Source organism: Rana temporaria, chromosome 1 (assembly GCF_905171775.1).
Source record: "Rana temporaria chromosome 1, aRanTem1.1, whole genome shotgun sequence".
Classification (NCBI taxonomy): Eukaryota; Metazoa; Chordata; class Amphibia; order Anura; family Ranidae; genus Rana; species Rana temporaria.
This window is the reverse complement of record NC_053489.1, coordinates 348,542,358-348,564,059: the sequence shown is the minus strand read 5'-3', so window position 1 is coordinate 348,564,059 and position 21,702 is coordinate 348,542,358. Positions and strand designations below refer to the sequence as shown.

General features: G+C 45.2%; 1 protein-coding gene across 1 annotated transcript in view; it reads right to left on the bottom strand.

Annotated features, from left to right (window-relative positions):
- The window catches only part of DDA1 (DET1 and DDB1 associated 1), a 42,161-nt gene extending 23,101 nt beyond the window's left edge, over window positions 1-19,060 (bottom strand). The window contains exons 1-2 of the mRNA XM_040320462.1: window positions 18,865-19,060; window positions 1,051-1,131 (exon numbers count right to left, since the gene is read on the bottom strand). Coding sequence (XP_040176396.1) covers window positions 1,051-1,131; window positions 18,865-18,867 — 84 coding nt within the window. The 5' untranslated portion in view covers window positions 18,868-19,060. The remainder of the gene's footprint in view (window positions 1-1,050; window positions 1,132-18,864) is intronic.
- Window positions 19,061-21,702: the final 2,642 nt, after the last annotated feature.

Here is a 21,702-nt window from a genome sequence, read left to right as displayed (position 1 = left end):
CAAGGCAAATGTTTAACAAGCTCTGGAAGAACCCTAGTTAAGAAACACTGCTCTATACTGCTGTTACAGTAAAGATGAGAAATAATTTGCAGGATATTAGGTTCATCTAGGATAGAACACATTTGTCATTGGTAAACATTACTCCTTAATCCTGTTTCTAAAGCATTTAAACTTAAACATGTTCACCCCCAAGCCAATATGTACTTAGTGTATTGGGAAACTGCCAAAGCTGAATGTGAGCACAATACTGGTGGAAAGTATTTTAAGTAGTTAAATCGTTTTGAAACCAATTTGTTTTATACTATCATAGGGTAGGTCACAAGCAGGAAGATTCCACGATACATAGCATATCACACTGCTATCAGGTGATACATTCTAGGCATAGTCTGAAGTGGATTTCTAGTACAAATGTACAATTGTTAATGAAGTCACTGTATGAACATCATTAGAAAAGTCAGAAGTTCTTGGCTACAGGTGTTCTGGGTTAGTGACAAGTATTGAAGATGCTAAAGTCAATCAGCATATGCAGAATGAACATTTTCCTTTTACATATATGTTGGTGGACATTTCTGGCTGAGAATAGGCAGATTCCTGCTGTTTAATGTTGCCCGTCATGTATTAAAAAAAGAGGGGAGATTTTGGGACTTTAGATGAGATGCGTTTTTAAGCAAACAGTAAGCATAAATAATGTTGTAAACGTTTTTAATCAGGCTCACACTTACTCACCCAAATGCGTGCAACCAATCCTCTGCTTTTAACATATACAGTTAGACAGTTGAATTTGGCTTGCTGTTTGGGTGGTAAGTGTGAGCCTGTTTACAACTTTATTTATACGCATCTCATCTAAAGTCCCAAAATCTCCCCTCTTTTGTATCCAACAGGGATGGAGGGGTATGTTTTTCATATGCCTCATTTAAAGTCCCAATGCTAGTTTTCTTTATTCCCGTCATGTATTAGGGAGACCAGGAGTGGTGGATATGATATGTCCACTGTGAACATGAAGATTCCAAGACTGGAACTAAAAGGGAAACACTTGATGAAACTACTTACTGAAGCTTTGCACACAGAATCTGCGTGAAAACGGCTGAAGTTGCTCTCATTGTACACTGGTAAACCTTTCAGAAAATCCGCCTGGGGAACAAAAGAAAAGACGACTTTACTTTATAGACAGCAATATCTACAGTGGGTTCACGTACAAAAAAAAAAAAAGCATATATTCCTTCCCAACTTTCAGAGTCTCCAACCTTGCAATAAAGTTTATGTAACAAAATGCCTAGGCATTTCAGGCCCAATTTAAAATTGAAAAAATACAATGAACCCGTGTAACCAAGTAAACTATTGAAATGCATATATTGCATGTAAAATGTTTAAAGGATAAGTCCACCTTTTGTAACACGTTACAAATGCACCGGCTCTTTTAGGATCTTCAGTGTTAACATGCTGTCACACCCATACATGCAGCACACGTTGGGAAAAACAAACAAACAAAAAAAACAAAAAACAAATTGTAAATAAATTATAAAAATAAATAAATTAGAGAAGAGATAGAGGGAAAAATACAATTTATAAATAAAACATACCTACATATACACACACAAAATCAAGTTTAAAATACTGATCGCCACAGAGGCGCAAAGCCGCAGTGTCCCATTGCTTTCAATGGGAAGGCGCGGTATGTTTAAACATATCGCTCCAAAGATGTGGCTGGCAGGACTTTTAGAGCGGTCCTGCTAGTGCACCGCTCCAGCGTGAAAGCCCTCGGGCTTTCACACTGGAGAAACAGCAGCCGCTGTTTCAGGTCGGGTTGCAGGCGCTATTTTTAGCTCAATAGTGTCTGCAAACCGCCCCTGTGTGAAAGGGGTCCAAGTGTTAGAGGCCTCTGACCACTTGCACATTTTTTGCTCAATTGTATTTGCTAAACTTTTTTTAAAGTCTCAGCTGTGTCCGAGTTGCCTTGTTCCTATTCCCACTGCTGTAAACATGGATTATAAGTATTTTGCTAAATAAAGAATTTAAAAATTAGAAATTACATTATTACAACCACTTTAAAAAGACCTACATCTTACCCAGCTGAGAATTATGTCTGGAAGAGGGGTTTTGTAATAAATTATTACAGATAACCATGTTGTATTTCAGCAGCAGGCCTTATCAAGTACTACAACACCAGCAATGTCCACAAGATTCATCAAAACCCTACTTTATCACAAAAAAAAAAAAAAAAAAAACACATTCAATTTAGGAGCCCTATATAACCACAATTATGGATTCTAGACAGGATTTGCTTTTATTTTGTTTATAGAAAATTTTGAAGAAATAGTCCCCTTTGTGAAAGGGGGCTAAGCCAAATATACTGTAGTTCAAGAAGGGGAATTTACAAAGACTGGAGCAGCCAGAATGTGCAGCAGTTATGCATAGCAACCAATCTGTTTTTATCTTGCATTTTCAAAGCTTTAGGCTCCATTCACACCTTGGCGTTCGTTTTGCGGGAAGAATCGCCACGATTCTGCCCGCAATTTGAAAACGCTGCAAATCGCGGGACGCCCTTACTCTCCCTATTTTGAATGCCCAATCGTGGTAAAACCGGAGTTAAAATGCGCAAACAGAATCACAGGATGCCCAAAAGTAGTACAAGAACTTCTTTTGGGCATCCTGCGATTCTGTCTGCATGTTTTTACCGTGATTCTTTGGGCAACGATTGGTGCCATTTAAAAAATACTACGGATCACAAGGGCATCCCGAGATTTGCGGCGTTTCGGAATAGATAACAGGTCCTAAAGTATAGACGCAAAACCTTTTTTTTGTTACGAGTTGAGGGATTACCGTATTTATCGGGGTATTGCGCGCTCCGGCGTATAGCGCGCACCCCTAATGTGGACACACAATTCCTGTAAAAAAAAAAAACATTTTAGTACTTAGTTTTGGTGTCTTGCACGGCGTCCATCGGCGGCCTTGTGGGGTCCGGCGTCCGTCTGCAGTTTTGGTGGTGTACTCCCGCGCTGTCTCCCCATCGAATCGCCGCTTCCCGCACTCAGTTTGAACGCCTCCGCCGACATATACCGAGTGCAGTACACTCGGCTACATTCTGCCAGGCTCGGCTTCGCTCGTGCTCACGCTCTGACGTTTATGCGTGAGCACGAGCGAAGCCGAGCCTGGCCAAATGTAGCCGAGTGTACTGCACTCAGTATATGTCGGCGGAGGCGTTCAAACTGAGCGCGGGAAGCGGCGTATATCACGCACCCACGATTTCCCCCCTATTTTAAGGGGAAAAAAGTGCGCGGTATACGCAAATATGGCAAGTACTTATAAGATTTTTATTGCCATCTGTGCCTCCATTAAGGAGATTCACCCTATTTGTCCGGTTTACCATTTTCATTGAAGGTGAAAGTAAAAGAAATTCCCCAAATTTGGGTTGTACCCAGAAACGCAACAGAGGGGGAATCTTCCAATGGGGACAAGTTCTGGTAACTTGGGGGTCCCCCAAGGGATTACATTACTTCCTGTTTGGCTATGGGATAGGAAGTGAATGTAAAACTCCTAAATGGCGCACAAATAGCATTCCAATACGCTATCCAAAATAAAAATAGAAGCCTATAGTCTCTTTGAGGATGTCTTTACCAGTCCTCCAGTGAGGCCACAAGCAAAAATACAACCCTCGTTTAAAAAAAAAAAAAAAAAAAAAAAAAAAGAAAAAAAAGAAAGAAAACGCATGAGAGAACATTCACTGCCTTTTTAGGTGCTGATCCTTTCCTGGAGGAGAAAAACTCACTAAACAAAAAGTTTCAAAATGTCATCCAGCCAGCAAGGGAGTAACACATGCAAGCGGGTTTGTTTCACTGCTCACGTATCCTCAAGAACAGACCTGGGCAAACTACGGCCCGACGAACCTTTTAATCCGGCCCCCGGGCAGTGTTGCCAATAGGGTTGTCCCGATACCGGTATCAGGACCGATACCGAGTATTAGCGGGAGTACTCGTACTCCCGCCAATACCCCCGATACTAAAATAGAATACTCCCCCCCCCGTCGCCGAAACCGCCGCCACGTTAATCACCGCGGCGGGGAACATTACAGAGAGCGGTCGTTTGAACAGCTGTTTTCCCCGCCGCGCATAGACACTCCCCCTTGGACGGATCTGTCCAATCGCGAGCAAGGGGGAGTCACATACACTCCCCCTTGCTCGCGATTGGACAGATCCGTCCAAGGGGGGAGTGTCTATGCGCAGCGGGGAAAACTGCTGTTCAAACGAACGCTGTCTGTAATGTTCCCCGACACGGTGATAACAGTAGGTACGGGGGACAATGGCTGCATTTGGGGACACATTTAAAAAAAAGTATCGGTACTTGTACTCAGTCCTAAAAAAGTGTCATCGGGACAACCCTAGTTGCCAACCGTCCGTAGAATTACGGACAGTACGTAAATAAAAGGCACTTTTTCCCTGTTCGTAAAAGTCCGTAATAAGGGAAATGTGCCCGTAAAAAGATCCGAATGTGAGCCGCAGCGCAGGCAGCGTCTAGTCCTCCTACATTATGCATAGTCTCGCCCTCTCTGACCGCCCAGCCCACCACCACCCGCCGCGCAGCCAATTATCAAAGCGCATTTTCGCGCTAACAACACTGCTGCCAGCCTATTCAAAAGAGCAGCGCGGGGAAACTGAGGAACATCGTAGAATGTGTGGACTCTGTGGAGAGCGGCACCGGCGGGATAGCACACAGCAGCAGATGTAGTGGACACACTGCAGACGCACCCCCACTGTGACGGAGTGGACTGAGTGAAGGCAGACGGAGACCGACCAGTGCGCCTGCCTGCCTGCTCTGCCCGCTCGACTGACTGTAGCAGTCGGCCAGCCGCCATGCTGGTGCCCGGACCTGGAGTGGACCCTGGTCTCCACTCTCTTCGTTGGAGTAGGACTCCTCGCGACGCCTGCTGCCTGCCCTCAGTGCCACTGCCCTGGCCTTGTCTGGTGAGTCCTCCTCAGTCCAGCAGCAGAGTGTGAAGTGCAATCCTACCTAGACATCATCAGTATGCTGTGTCCTCCTCCTGTGCCCCTTTCACCTCTCCACAGGTCAGATCTGTGGAGAGGTGAAAGGGGCACAGGAGGAAGACACAGCATACTGATGATGTGAAGAAGTGATATGATAATTTATTTGCAGCCTCTGTGCCATGTCCCCAGCGTCTGTCCCCCTCCTGTGTCATGTCTCCAGCCTCTGCCCCCCCTCCTGTGTCATGTCCCCAGCCTCTGCCCCCCCTCCTGTGTCATGTCCCCAGCCTCTGCCCCCCCTCCTGTGCCATGTCCCCAGCCTCTGCCCCCCCTCCTGTGCCATGTCCCCAGCCTCTGTCCCCCCTCCTGTGCCATGTCCCCAGCCTCTGTCCCCCCTCCTGTGCCATGTCCCCAGCCTCTGTCCCCCCTCCTGTGCCACGTCCCCAGCCTCTGTCCCCCTCCTGTGCCACGTCCCCAGCCTCTGTCCCCCTCCTGTGCCACGTCCCCAGCCTCTGTCCCCCTCCTGTGCCATGTCCCCAGCCTCTGTCCCCCTCCTGTGCCATGTCCCCAGCCTCTGTCCCCCTCCTGTGCCATGTCTATAACAAGTACTCGTACCAGTTGTCCAACAATGATATTTACTGCTTTTTATAAAGAAATACAATTGATTTTATGCAGTATTGAGTTTAGCCTTTTGGCCCGGCCCTCCAAAATATTTTTAGTTTCTCATGTGGCCCCATCGAAAAAATAATTGCCCACCCCTGCTCAAGAACGATCTTGCTAAGGGATGACTTCTAGTCAACAACAACGCTAGTCTGAGGCAAGAGTGACATTGGCATAAGAGGCAATGAATGTTGTCAGCAAATGCAAGCAATTTCCCCCCCCCCCCCCGGAAAGGCACTTCACTTTCTCTACACATCTTTCTGCAACATTTTCCAAATTAAAATTTGTTTCCCTTCGATATGCCACAACCGAGAACTAGTTATCATATACAAAATCGGAAGCGCTGATTTATAAACGCTATAACTTTTGCGCAAACCAAATGCTTATTGTGATTTTTTTTAACCAAAACTATGAAGAATACGCATCGGCCTAAACTGAGGAAGAAAAATTTTTTTTTATATTTTTTGGGGAATATTTATTACAGCAAAAAGTAAAAAAATAGTTTTTTTTTTAAAAAGTCGCTCTATTTTTGTTTATAGCGCAAAAAATAAAAACCGCAGAAGGTGATCAAATACCACCAAAAGAAAGCTCTATTTGTGGGAAAAAATGGACGCCAATTTTGTTTGGGAGCCACGTCGCACGACCGCGCAATTGTCAGTTAAAGCGATGCAGTGCCGAATCGCAAAAAGTGGCCCGGGCCTTTAGCTGCAAAACGGTCTGGGTCTTAAGTGGTTAAACCAGACAACGCGGTCTTATTTTAATATTACATTCAGGTGTTGGGTGCTCAGTTTTTGTAATCATTTAGTGCAATAAAATTCCCTATACAAGCTGGTTGGTCCACATGTGACTCCCTTAACAGGGGGCTCTACACCCCCTGTTCTCTTCAAATAACTTTTTTCACAGTTGTACAGCCTCCTCTCCGGTACTGTAACTGCTTTCTCCAATTCTACGGCACATTTTAAGCTTCTTGCATTGGAACCTGGAGGTAGAGCTGGGTCACATTTCCTAGCTGGAGGACATCCAGCATCAACTAGCACTTTCCTCTCACACCTTAATGTCCCTGACCCAGCTTTTTCATTCACTGGATTTCAGTTCTTTCAATAACAAAGGCTCAGAATCATGTGAGATTTATGACAGCTACCGGTACCTGTTTTCAGGAAACATTTTTACATTACCCTGCCGCCCCCTATGTATGTAATGCCAACAAAGGTTTTATGTTAGAAAACTCATTAACATTTTGATGAGGGGGGGGGGGGGGGAATGAACCACGGAGGGCAAAATATAAGCAGATTAAAACCAAGTCCGATTGGCTCTTAATACTGCTATTTTCTCTCAGTCCAATTGCTGCTCTGCACACATATGCCCAAGAGGCCAAAAGGAAGTCAAAGGCAGCTGCTTGCACCAGTATTTATATGTTAATTTTTCATCATATTGTCGGGATTCACCCAGATGCCTAATAAAATGGTTCTGGCTGTCAACATTCAGCCTAGAGCCAAAGCCAGCTGTGCCTGCCACCTCATTAGCCTGGCACACCAGTGAGTGCTGGAAGGGCAGAGCAAAGACGGTGGTCATGTGATCGTTCAGTTCTTGGTTTTAGAGCTGGAGAGGACAGCATAGAATAAGAACGTATGTTTTTCTTTTTTAATCCACCAGTAGCTGAGAACAAATCAGCGTTTTTTGGTTTAAGAGAACATCATATCAGACAATATGCAATTTATCTGTAGTTTCCCGAAGGCGACAATGATGGGACAAGTGTGCACATTAAGTGCCCCTGGATGCTTACAGTCTCCACCAGAAATGTGATAGTGTAACACAGGAAAGCGATTGACAGGAAAAAAAAAAAAAAAAAGGCATGATCACCAGGTATTATGGAAACAGATTTAAAGAGATTAAACATAATAAAAACAACATTAAAGCAGCCATGACTTAGTATTTATTTAGACAAGGAGTCTCAAACTGGCGGGCCCTCCAGCTGTTGCAAAACTACTCAAGTCCCATTAAGGCAGGGTTCGACAAACCCCGGGCGCAAAATTGCATTTGCGACTAGAATTAGCGACCTGGCGTCTCAGTCAGGGCTGTGGAGTCGGAGTCGGAGTCGGGGGAAATTTTGGGTACCTGGAGTCGGAGTCGGCAAACAATGCACCGACTCCTACTAAATTTAGATTGGAATAAAAAAAAAAGAAAAGCAAGTTTAAATGTCCCAATTCACAAAAAGTTATAATTAATGACTTCTCTACTGTAAGAATAAAGACCAATGCATGCAGTGCCTCACATAACCGCAAAACGAACACGTTAAGTGACCGTGAAGAAGCATGCTTTTCATGTGCTTCACTATATGGCACGCAACGCACAATTAGGAGCTGCAATACTTATACTTTCCATAGTGATGTGTTCTGCTTTTACAGGGAACGCATGTTAGAGAACCAGTAAGTGTCCAAATAAAAAAATTCCAACAGGAGTTTTATAAAGCACTTAAAGAAGTTGAAAAGTATGATCGCTCATCAAAACTTACTGTTGAAGAAGCCATCCTTGTTTATCCAGAGATCGTTAGTGATGTGGCCAGAATAGTTACTGCAATGCCACCCACCCAAGTCAGTGTCGAAAGATTATTTTCAGCCCTAAAAATAATAAAGTCTGACTTAAGAGCCTCTATGAAAGAGGATCTGGCAGAGGCAATTGTCTTCCTTAGAACTCTACATTGAATTGATTTGCATTTGCTAAGCCTAGAACTACATTTCAAGATTAATATAAACCATTTCTAGGTTTTGCAGATTTTGTTTTTGGTTCATTATAGATAAGCTTTGTTTTTGTTCTAAAACAACCAAATAATGTGGTTTGTATTTTTGAACTGGTAAAGATCCTGTTCCTGATGTTTATGCCTGCTGCTACTATCCAGTCACTTGATTGATTAATATTTTTTTTTTTATAAAACTTTGTTTTCATTGTGTTTGTCTTTTGCTTAAACTGTGCAATACAGTAGACTGTTGGCTTCCCAGCCAGTAGTCCTGTGGTAGGTTGCGTTTCTTTCCCTCAAGTAATGTATAAAATACATTTGCATATTAATACAGAGGAGTCGGAGTCGGGGAGTCGGAAGTACATAAAACTGAGGAGTCGGAACATTTATCTACCGACTCCACAGCCCTGGTCTCAGTGCGCCCCAGCGCTGTGCGATTGCGTCGGGCCGTGTCGGCCAGTAATTTAGGCCACAGCTTTGCGGCCTTCTGCAAGCCTATGCTTCCTTCTATGATCTGGCGCCATCTTGCGATGGCCGTTGGTATGACAAGAAGAAAACCAGCAATGCTAATGGGGCTTCCTGCCAGCCATCTCCTTCCCAAAGTGGAAAAGAGAAGAAAGTGTTTGCAGCAGTCATCTGGCACCTTTTGCCTAATGGCGAGTGTAGGGTGGCTGGTTTAAATAGCTTCATATAGCCTTCTTTTGTAATAGCTTTTATTCTTAAAGCGGGGGTTCACCCTGTTAAAAAAAAAAAAAAGTTTTTTTTTATTAGACCATTAAATTCGGCATCGTAGCGCGAGCTACGGTATGCCGGTCTTACATTTTTTATCCCCGTACTCACTGTGCTAGCGATGATTGAAGAATCCGGGGAATGGGCGTTCCTATGGTGAGAGAAGGTGATTGACGGCCGGCCCTGGCACGTCACGCTTCTCCGGAAATAGCCGAAATAGGCTTGGCTATTCACGGCGCCTGCGCATAGCCTGTGCGCAGGCGCCGTGAATAGCCGAGACCTACTCCGGCTGTCTTCGGGGAGCGTGACGTGCCAGAGCCGGCCGTCAATCATCCTCCCTCTCCATAGGCACGCCCATTCCCCGCGGGAGTCGGATTCTTCAATCATCGCTAGCACAGTGAGTACGGGGATTAAAAATTTAAGACCGGCATACCGTAGCTCGCGCTACAATGCCGAATTTAATGGTCTAATGATGGAAAGGAGGGTGAACTACCGCTTTAAGTAAAAACTTTTTTTCTTAATTAAAATGAATTTATTATTAGTCATCTCCCTGCTTGGCCCCTTTCACATGGGCTGTCTGATCAGGTTTGCCTGTCAGGTTTTCAGGCGGACCTGATCGAACCCTTAAACCCCTTTCATACTGAGCCGCCCATAGCGTCGGCGGCAAAACTCAGCTATTTTTACCGCCGATGCTATGGGCGGATTTGTGGCGTATTCCGGTTGCTAGCGGCCAAGGGTTAAAACCACCCGCAAAGCGCTGCTGCAGCAGCGCTTTGTCGGCGGTCAAGCTTTGTCGGTCGTAAAAAAAAAAACCTGGCTACTAACATTTTACAAGCAAACATTTTACCAAGCAAATTTGTCAAGCCCTGCATTAAGGCATTGCAATGCTGACAGTTACAAGCAGGACTCCAACAGGCAGAGCCATGGTGGGACATGTAGTTTTGCATCAGCTGGAGGGCCACCAGTTTGAGACCCCCGATTTAGACCCTAGTTTCTCCCCTATAAAAGATGTTGTATACTTATCAGACCTATGGGCAGCAAAATGTATTAATTTCTCTCTGGCAGAGCTTCAGGTGCAGCTGACAATTCTGGGTGAATTGAACAGCATGTTCCCTCCTTGATGCTGTGGTCTCCCCACCCACACAAGCACCTTGTAATGCACTGGGGTCAGCAGGGGCAACCACAATAGCCAGGAACTGGACACACTTGAAAGTGTCAGATGGCAGCAGTGCCTGGAGCTATGCAAGAAAGCAAATAATTTGCCATGTGCCAGACTGCTCAAACTTTTAAAGGGGGCAGCTGCTGAAGAGTCTATACTATTGGCTTGGCTGCGTTATAGGATATGTGCATCATTTATAGACCTAAAAAGTTACAATTTACCCTCCTGGCAGGGAGTTGGAAGGGAGGGATTTTTTTTTTTTTTTTTTAACAAATATATCTACACCACTATATTTGGTACACCTGTTCAATTGCTTGGTAACACAACATGCTAATCAGCCAATCACATGGTGGCACCTCAATGCAATGCATTTAGATGTGGTGAAGACGACTTGCTGATGTTAAAACCGAGCACCAGAACGGGGTTAGAAAGGGGGTTTAAGGGACTTTGAATGTGGCATTGATGTTGGTGACAGACTAAGTATTTCAAAAACTGCTGATCCACTGGGATTGTCACGCACAACCATCTCTAGGGTTTACAGAGAATGGTCAGAAAAAGAGAAAATATCCAGTGAGAGGCAGTTGTGTGGACAAAAATACCTTGTTGATGTCAGAGGAGAATGGGCAGACTGGTTTCAGATGATAGAAAGGCAACAGTAACTCAAAGAACCACTAGTTACAACCAAGGTATGCAGAATACATTCTCTGAACCACAACGGGGGTCACTCCTGTGAGCCAAAAACAGGAAACTGAGGCTACAATTCGCACAGGCTCACCGACAATAAAAGATTGGAAAAATATTGCCTAGACGAGTCTTGATTTCAGCTGCAACATTCAGATAGCAGGGTCAGAAACTGACAAAAAAAAAAAACACATGAAAGCATGGATCCATCCTGCCTTGTAACAGTTCAGGCTGGTGGTGGAATGGTGTGCGATATATTTTCTTGGCACACTTTGGGCCCCTCAGTACCAATTGAGCATCGTTTAAATGCCACAGCCTACCCAAGTATTGTTGCTGACCATGTCCATCCCTTTAAGACTTCTGATGGCTACTTCCAGCAGGATAATGCCCCAAAGCTCAAATCGGTTTCTTCAACATAACAATGAGTTCACAGTACTCCAATGGCCTCCACAGTCACCAGATCTCAATACAAAAGAACACCTTTGGGATGTGGTGGAAATTTGCATCATGGGTGTGCAGTCAACAAATCTGCAGCAACTGCATGATGCCATCATTGTCAATATGGACCAAAAACTGAGAAATGTTTCCAACACCTTGTTGAATCTATGCCACAAAGAATAGAGGCAGTTTTGAATGCAAAAGTGGGTCCATCCCAGTAGCAAGGTATACCTAAAAAAGTGACGGTGGGTGTGTGTAATTATATATATATATTTTACACACGGTTGTGCTCATAAGTTTACATACCCTGGCATACCCTTTTCAGAGAATATAAAATAATGCAAAAACTTTTCTTTCACTCATGGTTAGTGTTTGGCTGAAGCCATTTATTATCAATCAACTGTGTTTACTCTTTTTAAATCATAATCACAACAGAAACTACCCAAATGACCCTGATTAAAAAAGTTTACATACCCCAGTTCTTAATACCGTGTATTGCCCCCTTTAACATCAATGACAGCTTGAAGTAATTTGTGGATGAAGCTCTTTATCTTCTCAGATGGTAAAGCTGCCCATTCCTCTTGGCAAAAAGCCTCCAGTTCCGGTAAATTCTTGGGCTGTCTTGCATGAACTGCACGTTTGAGATCTCCCCAGAGTGGTTCAATGATATTGAGGTCAGGAGACTGAGATGGCCACTCCAGAACCTTCACTTTATTCTGCTGTTGCCAATGACAGGTTGACTTGGCCTTATGTTTTGGATCATTGTCATGTTGGAATGTCCAAGTCCATCAGCAGTTTCCTGTCTGACAAATGCAAATGTTTCTCCAGGATTTTTGATAATATACTGCATTCATCTTGCCATCAATTTTGACCAAATTTCCTGTGCCTTTGTAGCTCTCACATCCCCAAAACATCAGTGATCCACCTCCGTACCTTTCATCATAGGCCTTGTTGACTCTCCAAATTAAGCTTTTATGGTTGTGGCCAAAAAGCTAAATTTTGATCTCCTCACTCCAAATGACTGTGCCAGAAGGTTTGAGGCTTGTCTCTGGGCTGTTTGGCGCAGGGTTTGACAAATTTGCTTGGAATCTAGGAGCCAGCTAAAAAAGTTAGGAGCCAGAAAACAAGCCCCGTCCCGACGAGCTTGCGCGCAGAAGCGAACACATACGTGAGCAGCGCCCGCATATGTAAACGGTTGTAAGAAGGAAACTTTGTGGCATTTGCATAGTAATGGCTTTCTTCTGGCGACTTGACCATGCAGCCCATCTTTCTTCAAGTGCCTCCTTATTGTGCATCTTGAATCAGCCACACCACATGTTTTCAGGGAGTCCTGTATTTCACCTGAGGTTATTTGTGGGTTTTTCTTTGCATTCCAAACAATTTTCCTGGCAGTTGTGGCTGAAATTTTAGTTGGTCTACCTGACTGTGGTTTGGTTTCAACAGAACCCCTCATTTTCCACTTTTAGATTAGAGTTTGAACACTGCTGATTGGCATTCTCAATTCCTTGGATATATTTTTATATGCCTTTCCTGTTTTAAACAGTTCAACTAAATTTTCCTGCAGATCCTTTGACAACTCTTTTGCTTTCCTCATGACACGGAATCCAGAAATGTTCGTGAAGCATTGGATGAAAGATGCAAGGGTCTGTCAGGAGTCCAGAAACTCACTGACCTTTTATACACACACTAATTACAAGCAAACAGATCACAGGTGAGGATGGTTACCTTTAATTGCCATTCAAACCCCCTTTGTGTCAACTTGTGTGCATGTTATCAGGCCAAAATTCACCAGGGTATGTAAACTTTTGATCAGGATCATTTGGGTAGTTTCTGTTGTCATTAGGATTTTAATACAGTAAACACAGTTGATTAATTAATGGCTTCAGCCAAACAACAACCATGAGTGAAAAAGTTTGTGTTAGCCCTAATAATCTCTGAAAAATGGCCAAGAACACACACATATATATATATATATATATATATGTGTGTGTGTGTGTGTGTGTGTGTTATATATATATATATATATATATATATATATATATATATATATATATATATATATATATATATATTACACACACACACACACACACACACACACACAGCCTTGCGAAAGTATTTGGCCCCCTTGAACTTTGCGACCTTTTGCCACATTTCAGGCTTCAAACATAAAGATATAAAACTAATTTTTTTTGAAGAATCAACAAGTGGGACACAATCATGAAGTGGAACGAAATTTATTGGATATTTCAAACTTTATTAACAAATAAAAAACTGAAAAATTGGGCGTGCAAAATTCAGCCCCCTTAAGTTAATACTTTGTAGCGCCACCTTTTGCTGCGATTACAGCTGTAAGTCGCTTGAGGTATGTCTCTATCAGTTTTGCACATCGAGAGACTGAAATTTTTGCCCATTCCTCCTTGCAAAACCGCTCAAGATCAGTGAGGTTGGATGGAGAGCATTTGTGAACAGCAGTTTTCAGTTCTTTCCACAGTTTCTCGATTGGATTCAGGTCTGGACTTTGACTTGGCCATTCTAACACCTGGATATGTTTATTTGCGAACCATTCCATTGTAGATTTTGCTTTATGTTTTGGATCATTGTCTTGTTGGAAGACAAATCTCCGTCCCAGTCTCAGGTCTTTTGCAGACTCCATCAGGTTTTCTTCCAGAATGGTCTTGTATTTGGCTCCATCCATCTTCCCATCAATTTTAACCATCTTCCCTGTCCCTGCTGAAGAAAAGCAGGCCCAAACCACGATGCTGCCACCACCATGTTTGACAGTGGAGATGGTGTGTTCAGGGTGATAAGCTGTGTTGCTTTTACACCAAACATAACGTTTTGCATTGTTGCCAAAAAGTTCGATTTTGGTTTCATCTGACCAGAGCACCTTCTTCCACATGTTTGGTGTGTCTCCCAGGTGGCTTGTGGTAAACTTTAAACAAAACTTTTTATAGATATCTTTAAGAAATGGCTTTCTTCTTGCCACTCTTCCATAAAGGCCAGATTTGTGCAGTATACTGATTGTTGTCCTATGGACAGAGTCTCCCACCTCAGCTGTAGATCTCTGCAGTTCATCCAGAGTGATCATGGGCCTCTTGGCTGCATCTATGATCAGTCTTCTCCTTGTATGAGCTGAAAGTTTAGAGGGACGGCCAGGTCTTCGTAGATTTGCAATGGTCTGATACTCCTTCCATTTCAATATTATCGCTTGCACAGTGCTCCTTGGTATGTTTAAAGCTTGGGAAATCTTTTTGTATCCAAATCCGGCTTTAAACTTCTCCACAACAGTATCTCGGACCTGCCTGGTGTGTTCCTTGTTCTTCATTATGCTCTCTGCGCTTTAAACGGACCTCTGAGACTATCACAGTGCAGGTGCATTTATACGGAGACTTGATTACACACAGGTGGATTCTATTTATCATCATTAGTCATTTAGGTCAACATTGGATCATTCAGAGATCCTTACTGAACTTCTGGAGAGAGTTTGCTGCACTGAAAGTAAAGGGGCTGAATAATTTTGCACGCCCAATTTTTTAGTTTTTTATTTGTTAAAAAAGTTTGAAATATCCAACAAATTTAGTTCCACTTCATGATTGTGTCCAACTTGTTGATTCTTCAAAAAAAAAAATTAGTTTTATATCGTTATGTTTGAAGCCTGAAATGTGGCAAAAGGTTGCATAGTTCAAGGGGGCCGAATACTTTCGCAAAGGCACTGTACATACATACATTAGAAAAATATAGTGTTAAAATATATTAAAACATTAAAATTTACTGCATGCAAAGTCACCAATCAGGTTTCCACAGAAAAGCCCTCATTGGCTTGCGGCATGCATTCTGCAGCCTATAAATTGATTTCTGCCTCTCAGACAAAAATTACAGCCTTCAGGGCACATATGCCAAGCTGAAGGACAGTTCTCACATTTTAATGGAAACCTAATCACTGACCTGCCAGGTGGTATACAGCAACTTCTGCATTAGGCTGGGTTCACACTATACTACACGACTTTCATCCTACTTTGCTCTGCGACATCGGTCCTACATCCATCCGACTTTCATGAACAGGATACTACTTTGATCCGACTTTGTGAGAGTCGGACTTGTTCTTTGACCAATCAAAACAATCCCAGAGTGAGATAAATTCCTTTTACTGCTGCTGTAATCACATGTCAGATGTCAAAAGTCGGATGGTTAGGACAAGGCTCCTACTTTGGTCCGACTTCAATGATATTCAATGGGCTGAAGTAGGATCAAAGTCGGAACAAAGTAGTACAGGGAGCATTTTCAAAGTCGGACCGACTTGTGTAGGACCAGTTAAGACAGCTCTCATAGGGAAACATTGATTTTCACACGTCATGCTACATGAGCTCCCAATGTAGGAGCGTTTGTCGGACCAGTGTGAACCCAGGCTTAGAAGGTTTTTTTTATTAGAGGGTCAGGAAGGAAGATATTCATTTTGTCCACTCATGCACTTATCCTTTAAAACAGGGATCTGCAATTAGCGGACCTCCAGCTGTTGCCAAACAGTCCCATGAAGCATAGCGAGACTCTGACAGCATCAAGCATGACACCCAGAGGCAGAGGCATGATGGGACTTGTAGTTTGGCAACAGCTGGAGGTCCGCAAATTGCTTATCCCTGCTTTAAAATGTTAAAGCTTCTATGAGAGAGGGTTTACACAGACAAGAGAGACCAATTGAACCTTCAGTATAAATCAGTTAAACACATTCAAGGTGCATCAAGACTAAAAGTGTGCAAAGTCTTAAGCCTCGTACACACGACCAGTTTTCCCAGGAAAACTGCCAGGAGAGCATTTGGCTGGGAATCCAGTGTATATGGGTTTCCCAGCAGAGTGTTTTCTGCAGAGAAAATCGGTAGTTTGTATGCTTACCTGCAGGGTAGAAAAAAAACGTGCATGCTCGATAACACTTTGACGCATGTGCGGTAGCATACGATAGTGTGGGGTGTAGCAAGATGGCGGCAACTAAATGGAATGTGACGAGACACCGGCTCGTCATAGTCAATGATGTCACAGCATTCTTGCCATTCAAAAAAACGGCGGATTTTTGGGTGGTCTGCCAGGAATCCCATCGGGAAAATCAATGTCGTCGTCCGTCCGCCCCCCCCCCCCCCGATGGTATTCCCAGTCGTGTGTACAGGGCTTTACAATTAATTTTCTTTATAAAAGGGCAACAAAGTAGAAAGGCATAAAGGCCTGTCACTTGCCAACATGCGGCAGAAAACGTCTCCTCTGTGGTAAGCAGATGTCCGTGCACGGGCTCCGCTTTGCTCAGCAGGGATCAATCCGTTGATACACTCACTGTGCAGAGATGGACCTGTCAGAGCCCTGCTATCCTCTATGGAGATCAGATAAAAAAGGACCACCTGTCCCGTTTTCATCCGATTCTCCAGATGGATGGAAAATGGGGCTCACATCCTTCTGGATTATACAGACAGGATCGGATATTGGCGGATGTCAGCAGACATATCACCGCTGACATCCGTGGCTCCATAGGGCCAAACGGAGTATCCGATCCCGATGGGGAAGATCTCCCCTGTGAGTAAAGCCACTTATTGGCTCTCTTCAGGTGCTGTCAGTGTGAGGAGAGGAAAGCCGATAACCATCATAGGCTCTTTACCGAGATCGTGATGCGGTATGTTCAAAGGACACACCGCATCAAATATCGCTGTGCGCGCCCCCTAGAGGGTGCACACGAGCTGCCCATTATGAAGGACGTCACATGATGTCCAGTAAGGATGAGCTCAGGCGTGTTTGCAACCCCACGTGCCCGAGCCCATCAGGAAACTGATACTGTGTAGCACTAATCGCAGGCAGCGAGACATTTCCTGATCCACAGATTGGCAAATGTCTCGCTGCCTGCGATTAGCTCTGCGCAGTGTCAGTTTCCTGGCTGGCTCAAGCAAGTGGGGTCGCAAACACACCTGAGCCCATCCTTAAAGCGGCTGTATACCCCCAAAATAAATAAAACCTGCAAGGCAAAGGTATAATAAGCTAGTATGATTAGCATACTAGCTCATTATCAATTACTTACCTGAGATCGAAGCCCCCGCAGCGGTCCTCGGACACGTCCTCTGTCGCCGCCATGATACCCGGAGTGACTTCCGGGTATCGCTGCTCCGGCGCTGTGACTGGCCGGAGCAGCGATGACGTCACTCCCGTGCGCGAAACAGCACGATCCTGGCGCATGTGCACATTTTCGGCAGGCTCCCAATCAGGAGCCGTCACGCTCACTGCGCCATAGACATTGGCGCCCGCTTTTCTGCAAATATCTCCTTAACCGTATAGGTTAAGGAGATATTGCAAGCACCTACAGGTAAGCCTTAATGTAGGTGCAAGTGGGCAGAGAGGGTATACAACCGCTTTAATGTCCAGTCAGAACAAAAAAGTCCCCAACCGGCCATCATTCTACTTTAGGCTGGATAGGAAGGTGTTAAAATCTTCAAAAGAAATCTTGCTGAAAGCCCTGCAAATGCTTTGTCAAAGCTTGCTGTTCACACAGCTCTTATACAAGCTGAAGGCTGTGTGAAACGGACCTAACTCAGCAGGAAGTGTATTGGCCCTCTGTAGAGCGTAGGATAAGCACCGGCGTGTTGGCACAGTCCACGTGCAGAGCCCACCAGGAAGTTGGCGCTGCGCTAATCACAGGCAGTGAGACATTTCTCGATCTCTGCAGCCGTGCATCGGGACAATGTCTCCCTGCCTGCGATTAGCGCAGCGCCGTGCCGACTTCCTGGCAAGGCTCTGCACGTGGACTGTGCGAACATGCCGGAGCTCATCCCTAGTAGAGAGACTGGCTTCCTCACGGAGTGCAAGGGTCTAACTTTGCAGCATGCTGGCAGTGGATTGTCTTTTTTTTTCTCAGGTTGTTGCTGCTTTCTAAAGAAACCCAACTTTGAGACTTTGCACACGTTTTGTTCTGATGTCCCTGGAATACGCGGTTCTTCAAAAAAACTTTCCACACTTTAACTCTATTTAAATAAAAAAACACAACCACATTTGGAAGACCTCTAATAAAATTAGCTGATTTAAACTGAAAGTATGGTTGGCTTTTAACAGACGGCTGCAGGTTTCCAGATTGCATGTGTTGCAGTTTTCTCATACATGTAAAGTGAGTGACAAGTGCACACATGATAAGAACAGCCATACCCCAGACTGCACTGGGCACTATATACCTTCCAATAGGTGGTCACAGACACGAGGGCCTCCCAGTGCAGGCATGACTAGGCCTCTACCCACAACCCTGAAGGAATAAAGGAGCCAGCCGTATTCCTTACAGCACCCCATGCTCAGTGCCCTGTCTCCATGTTAATACTCCCTCCGTCATCTCCCCCACCCCATGACATACAGCCTGAGCCCTCCCAAACCTAGAACCCCACACTCCAAGCGTACCATCACTGCTTCTGCCCAGCTTGTGCCCCTGACACCCAGCCGCCCTCTACTCCTGTGCCATACAGGGGTTTACATACCATCTTCAACTACCTCCTCCACCTCTTTCGGGCTCCTCCGGCCTCACCAGCTCACACAAACTCGCCGAAAGCGCGTCTATACACCAAACCGCCAGTCATTGGACGCTGGGCCCCGAAAAAGCTGTCTCCGATTGGTTTCCTTTCCTATCTGTCAGCGATCCGGCCCTCTAACTGGCTCTCTGTGTCCGCCCCCTTCCTGGCGCAGCACTGTACAGGTTAGGGTGCGCAGGAAAAGGCGTCCGCTCTCGCCGCTAGGCTCGCTGTTGGTACGCAGCTCATCGCAAGGTTTTCTGGGAGATGTAGTCTTTAGGCGTAGGCAGCCACGTGATGTATCCCGCACAGGTCAACAAGGAACGACGAGAGTGCGCTTGTCCTAGGGTGGTTGACAACTATCATGGCTGATAATAACTCATGGGATTCAAACCAAAGGCCTCATGCGTCATGCAGCACACAGCGGTTTAGGAAAATAAACAGCAATTTTTACTGCCAGAATTTGGTAGACAGAAACACCTGTAATGTTACAATATGTATGGTGTTTGAGCGTAAATGCACTCTACTAGCCGCTGGATTGCATGTATGTGTGGAGCTCCTCACAGAACACACCTTTGGTGTTTTTTGTTTTTGTTTTTTGCCTGTGTTTTGTCAGAGTAGACGACCGGTCAGTATTTGTAACAGAATTGACGTTACATCACAGCCATCTTGGTACACCCTGCACTCAGCCACAGTAAGGATACAGTGAGAAGGAGGCAAGCGGACATATTTGTACACCTGCTGGAGTCTTGCATTTCATTGTTATTTTTACCACTAAACTGAGCTTATATAGAGAAATATAATACGCTGAGCAAAATTATAAACGCAACACTTTTGTGTTTACCCCCATCTGTTTCCCCTGTCCCAAGGCACAGGGGAAAATCCTAGAGGGGTTGTCACCTTGCTGGGTCCCAGATGTTGTATTGGCTGCATATATCTGATGGGTAAGGAGGGTGCGCTGGAAGTGGTGCTGATCGCCTGTGTGCTAGATCCACACATCTTTCTGCAGCCATTTTTACTTGCTTGAATTTTTTTTATCCATTCTGGGCCTGAGTGGGGCCTCGTGTCTAAATTTTGCCTAAGGCCTCACAAAGCCTAGAGCCGCCTCTGCCTCACGGTATCTCTGTGCATTCAAAATGCCTTCAATAAAATGCACATGTGTGTGCTAAATTGACGGTTCTGTTTCAGTTCAGCTGGGTTGCATGATTTTCCCCTTGACAGTGGGTGTCGCTGTCACCGCAGGTCAAGGTTGGAAAGGCAACAGGCTGGATGCATTGGGTATCTCTTTCCCAGAAGTGGCTGAGGGGGCGTGGTCAACCCGCTGTGCATTCTGGGGAGGGGTACTTAAGGAACGGACACTGTTTTGGTGGGGTCTTCCGATCCTGACATGAGGGCTCTCCTCAGGTGATGTGTGAGCTGTTTATGGTCTTGGGGCCGGTTGGCCCAAGGCTTCGTAACTGAGAGTAGGCCTGGAGGTTGCTGGGGCCTACTAGTCCACGGATGGTCCTTCACTATCTCGCCTACGTCAAGGGAGATGAACCACTGTGATTCAATTGAAGGACTTATCCTTGAAAGAGACTTTGTGTTGGTGCAGACATTTCTTATGGATAACTCTTCAAGGAAAACCCATGAGCGGAGTGCATGGAACAGTAAGGTAATGGCATGCCCAAATGTAAACCAGCAGCTCCTTCAGGGGTAGTGCTACAAAAAGAACACCTCTCCAAAGTGCCAGACGCCATCGAATGTGAGCATTTCCACACTTAAGTCGATTATGACGACGAACTGCAGTCAGGTCGAGACCCCCATGAGGACAACAAGCATGAAGATGAACTTCCCTGAGACGGTTTCTGACAGTTTGTGCAGAAATTCTTTGGTTACGCAAACCGATTGTTGCAGCAGCTGTCCGGTTGGCTGGTCTCAGAGGATCTTGAAGATGCTGGATATGGAGGTCCTGGGCTGGTGTGGTTACACGTGGTCTGTTATTGTGAGGCCAGTTGGATGTACTGCCAAATTCTCTGAAACGCCTTTGGAGAGGGATTATGGTAGAGAAATGAACATTCAATGCAAGGGCAACAGCTCTGGGGGACATTCCTGCCGTCAGCATGCCAATTGCACACTCCCTCAAAACTTGCGACATCTGTGGCATTGTGCTGTGTGATAAAACTGCACATTTTAGAGTGGCCTTTTATTGTGGCCAGCCTAAGGCACACCTGTGCAATAATCATGCTGTCTAATCAGCATCTTGATATGCCACACCTGTGAGGTTGTCACGTACCTGGTGGAAGAGTCTGGTATGTAGTGGGAGGTCTCTCTTACACCTCTGACTCGAGGCCCTTGATAGGGAAAACAGGAGGCGCAGGAGTGCAGAGTCGCACAAGAGCCTGGCAAGGTTGCTGGTAGACGAGCTGGACTGGAACGAACCCGGGAACAGCTGTCAGACTGGGAACTGGAGCTCAGGCAGGTGCAGGCAGATAGACTGGAGGAGTAGACACAGCAGGGTCCAAAGCAGGTGAATACTGGAGCAGGGTCAGATACAAGCAGGTTCGGCAACTGGCTGGCGGCAGGGTAGCAGAAGGAGTAGGCAGGAACGTGGTCTCAGGTACAGGCAGGTTCAGCAACAGGCTGGCAGCAAGGTAGCAGGGGGAGCAGGCAGGGACGTAGTCAACACAGGCCGAGGTCAGATGCAGGCAGATAAGCAGGGATAGTCAAAACAAGCCAGGTAGGGTCAGCTGGAGCAGGCTGCAGGTAATCAACAATCAGAGGTTTCAGGTAACGCTGTAGACCGGACAGCACCGATTCAAGGAAGTA